Source organism: Aedes albopictus, chromosome 3 (genome assembly GCF_035046485.1).
Source record: "Aedes albopictus strain Foshan chromosome 3, AalbF5, whole genome shotgun sequence".
In the NCBI taxonomy this organism is placed as follows: domain Eukaryota; kingdom Metazoa; phylum Arthropoda; class Insecta; order Diptera; family Culicidae; genus Aedes; species Aedes albopictus.
Window position 1 is genome coordinate 162,299,543 of NC_085138.1, and position 4,841 is coordinate 162,304,383.

Here is a 4,841-nt window from a genome sequence, read left to right on the forward strand (position 1 = left end):
GGCAAAATAACTGAATAATAAAATCGATTATTTCTAAGTTATTACCATAACATATTGTGTTATAAACTTGTATGTCATAAGCGGCAAAATAACAAATTCAATAACAAAAAATGTTCCTGGGAAACCATTTCAATAACTTGTTTTGTTAGTTTCAATAACAACTTAATAACATTGAATTCGGAAAATATTTCAATAACAAATTTTGATATTAATATGTTATCGATAATAACCGGAGAGCAGAATTTGCTATGATATCAAACTCGTTACTAAATAAGTTACAATACTTATTATATAAAATTATTCGCTTTGTCCCACAAGCCCGCCAATAACATGAGGTTCATCACTCTGACGTAAAAAATATTTTCAAATGATTGAAAAATACTATATTCAGCTTTTAATTCATTCTAAGAGATTTGAAGTCACAAGATAATCAAACTTTAGTAATTTCTATATTATCAAATACGACGAGCTTCGATTTCCACCTGTAATTTATAAACTATTCTACTTTGATTGTTTTTGGAGCACGGTTTTGAAATCAACATGTGTACTTGAAAAAGTTTGATCGTCGATAGCAATTTGTGACTTTTGTTTTGTTTTTTTTTAGCATAGAAACTGAAGAATTTTTAAAATGCTCAACAGTTTTGCAGAAAATTTTTGGGATATTGGAAATGTTGTACAGATTATAACATTTTTTATGAAAACTTTGTTTTAATTCCTCCGATTTTTCCCTGGATTCAAGAATTATGTCGAATATTCCTGCTGGATTCTACAAGGATTCCACCAAAAAAATTTCTATAATTTCTCCTGAACTTCCTCTGATGATTCCTACAAGACTTTCACCAGAATTTTTTGGAAATATTGATTGATTGATTTGTCTTTATTTAGGAGACTTTCAGCCCTTGGCTGGTACGTCTCTATTTTTTCTGCATTTTTTTTTTTTCTAAAATTCCTCTATTCATTTCTCTAAGGATTCCATCAAAAACATCTTATATCAAGTGACTTTGTCATAAAATTCTTCTAGAAATTTGTCGACAGATTTGGTCATAAACATTTCCATAAATGACTCCTAAAATCTTCCAGAAATTTCTCCGGGAGTTCTTCTACGGAATCTTTCATGGATTTTCAAAGAATCCTCTAGAAATTCCTTTAGAATACTGCATAAAATCCCTTCAAGGATTTCTTCAAAATTTCCTGTGATCATTAGTCCTGAAGTTCATCTTAAGATTTCTCTGAAAATTTCTTTGAGGATTTCACCAGGAGTTTTTCCGAAAGATTCTCCAGGAGTTTTACAAAAGATTCTGCCAAAAATTCTAATAATTGCTCAGAAGAATTACCTGCGAAATTTCTAAGAAAATTACGCGAGGAGTTCTCTTGAAGACTTCTCCAGGGATTTATCGAAAGTTCCTCCAGAACTTCCAAGTGCTTATCTGAAAATTATTTAAGGAATTCTTAAAAGAAATCGTTCAGAAATTTCCTTCTTAACTGAATACAAAAATTGAACAACACAAGGGACAGGTCATAATTGTCGAATTGTTGCTGTGATTTCAAAACTTGTTACTGTTGTGCTATTGCTGATAAGTGGATCAATACTACAACAATAACTAAACTGGTACTTCAACAAAACATGTTTTTTAATGTAGTTTAGTTAATGTTTATCTATGATATCAATAGCTTGATTGTAACAAAATGAGATTGTCCAACAAAATTTGTTATGGAAAAGCTATGCCTTGATAATTTAATAATAACAAAACAAGATATAAAAACAGTTTATGTGATTTAGTAGTTATTAACTTGCTATTCTCCTCTGCTCGGGTATTTCTATAGAGAAACTTGACCGCAAATGTACACTCATTGCACAATTATGGGTCACTCAAGGAACAATCATTTCACAGTATGAATCGTTTTTCATAAAAAAATAACACTTTCATTATTTTTATTTTATATTCTCTTCCTTGAAACTCCCTTTATTGTTTTATATAAAAATCTGCTTGTAAAATTCACTTTAGGCGGTGAAAATTACTGAAATGTTGGTGAATAATGAAAACCACAATTATGGGTCAAAATTGGCTGTGTAACAATTATGGGTCAATTTGTTGCCTATTATGGGTCACTCAAGAGGAATCGGCTGAACAATAATGTTTTGTCAATTTTTTCAATGAATGGTCACTTATTCTAGATAGATCAACTATAGAAGGATCTAAAACTAATCTCAAACCTCTTAACGAAGCGTGTTTTCACGATTTGGAATCAATTTTCCAAAATTGGTACAAAATCTCCAACACAATTACTGATAAACGCCTAAAAGTATGCAATACCCATGTACGCAGAACTGTCAATATTATGCTGCACAAAAAGTGACCCATAATTGTGTGATTTTTGGTGTTCCTTGTCACAATAATGAGTCATTGAAATTTTGCCTGAAATAAGCTTTAATTAGCTGCAGTCACATGAATTTCTACATTTAGAACGTAAATTATACCTTTGTTCTGGTGACGATACCATTTCGCACTTGAAAATCACTAAAGCTCGCCTTTACAGAGCTTACGAAAGCAGAGCACACACTTTCTGATGTTCACAATCGAAGCGTTACTTTGACAGATGGTTTTACGCCGAACAAAAAATTACTGAAAATATGTATGTTTTGACGTATAAGCCCGTGTGCGATACGTATAGTGACACAAAACAAATCAATTTATCAACGAAAAATGATAATGGCTAACAAAAGCTTGCAATTAATTAGTATTTATCTATTAAAGTGGAAAGTGACTAATAATTGTGTGTGACCCATAATTGTGCAATGAGTGTATGCACAAATTACAAGTTTTAGATTTTTGTCGCTAGGTGGCGCCGTTAGCGTTTACATAATAGCATCTTCGGTATTCTGGTACATAACGTATGCCTGAACCAATCATAGCACTATCTGAAGAAAATTATTTCAATAAAAATAACGAGGAGGCCGTCGAATGTCGTACAGTGAAAGAAATATCAAATAAATGCCACTTTTGTATATTTTACTAGCATATTCTAACAATTAAACTCTCCACTTAACAAAACCCGAGTAGCTCGCTACGAGTAGCTCTTCAATCTCTCGCCACTATCTTTATCGGAATGCCACACTCCGGTCGTAGCACCAAATCGGTTCGTAATTTCACGCTCCCTGTCGTCTCACTCGGTAGCACTCGATAGTTGGCAATTAGCCGAACAACTGTCATCTTCAGCTGCAACATGCCGTACTTCTGCCCAATGCAGTTTCTCGACCCGATGCTGAATGGGATGTAATCGTAGGGCCCACGCCGATTCTGGTCACCATTATCGGCGAATCGCTCCGGGATAAAGCGTTCTGGATCTGGGTATACCTTCGGGTTCCGATGCACCATGTATATGGGGATGAATATGTCTTGCCCTGCCGGTATGGTGGCTCCGTTGAGTTCAGTGTCTTCGGTGAGCTTCCGCCCTACGTAGGATATGGGTGGGAGTAGCCGGAGGGACTCCTTAACTATGAGATCAAGGTATTTGAACTCTTGGATGTCGTTGTAAGTGAGATTAGTTGTTTTGCTGTTAGATCCTTTCAAGATGGACATGAATTCCATGTACAGTTTATCCTGAATGTCTTGATGTAATGCAAGTTGCATTATGGTGAATGAAATGGCAGATGAGGTAGTATCGTGGCCTCCGAACATGAATGTGTCTACTTCCTCTCGAATATCTTCATTCGATAGGGGTTGACCATCGATGGTCATGCAAAGCAGGAGATCCAGAAAAGTTTGTTTCTTCTTTGACTCAGTACAGTTCTCCACTTCACCTTCTTGATGTCCATTCATCAGTTGCTCCCGTCGTTTCCAGATTACAGCATCCGTAAACTTATGTAGTCTTTGAACTAATCTACGCTGCTCCCAAGCGTTCGGATGCAGATACCAGTACAGCGTGGGAAACATTCCCAGGAAACAAAAAATTCTCAACAGAATCAGTTCTGTCATGCGATTCACATCCCGAACGTATTCGTTCTCTGGATCATCTTGAGCTCGCACTTGGACGCCCATCGCCGTTTCACAGATACTGTCCAATGCGTACAACGATACGTAACTATAGATGTCAAACTCCGCCCCTCCATCGTGCACTTTTAACTTATCGATCAGAGTATCCGCGTTTCGGTTGAACACCTCAACAAACCCTTCCAAAATCTTGAAATGAAACGTGGGCGTAATGGTTTTCCTCCGCTGGAACCACTTTCTCCCGGATGAAGTCAGTAATCCCTTACCGAGCCAGGGTTCGATGAAGCTGTACGACAGCGACTTCTGCACAGTTTTTGCCATCAAAACTTTTTCCACATTTTGGGTACTGCTAATATTGAACTTCAGAGTGTTGCCAATGCCCCACGTCACAACGTCCGCTCCGAATTCCTCGTGGTAGTGAACCATCCGACGTAAGATGCCACCAATGTCCTTCGGGAACTGTAGCAAATTTCCGACTAAGAAGGCTGGCTTTGGACCGGCTAAATTCTTGGCCAGTTGCTGCAGTTTGCTCCGGTTTATGAAGAAGCGAACTAGGCCTACCACCAGAAGAGCGAAGAACACGGCCAGATTGAACATGTTGACTCGTTGAAATCTATGATCGCACTATTACTGGATGATGTTTGATGATTCTGAACTAAACTCTGTCCCAAGTAGTTACTAAGCTTATTTCTGTGCCTTGGAGCTAAATAAAGCACATTTTTGCGAGTTGTAAATTGTTTAAATGACCTACTTCACAAGACACTCGAAAGTATACTTGTGCCTTGTGTCGGCATAAAGAGGTTTGTGTTATACCTTTAGTGTTTAGATTGCCATTATCGTGTTGGCTTC

At 36.8% G+C, this 4,841-nt stretch overlaps 1 protein-coding gene across 1 annotated transcript; it reads right to left on the minus strand.

The window, feature by feature from the left end:
- Positions 1–3,061: 3,061 nt before the first annotated feature.
- Positions 3,062–4,608, minus strand: LOC109401104 (cytochrome P450 4C1-like). Its single transcript, XM_019673586.3, has one exon. It carries the CDS (start codon positions 4,587–4,589, stop codon positions 3,081–3,083), a length of 1,509 nt encoding a protein of 502 aa, XP_019529131.3. The 5' UTR covers positions 4,590–4,608; the 3' UTR covers positions 3,062–3,080.
- Between the last annotated feature and the right edge of the window lie 233 nt (positions 4,609–4,841).

Bases quoted from the DNA above. Each gene is read 5' to 3' on its own strand.
- LOC109401104 (XM_019673586.3), bottom strand. From the start codon at position 4,589: ATGTTCAATCTGGCCGTGTTCTTCGCTCTTCTGGTGGTAGGCCTAGTT.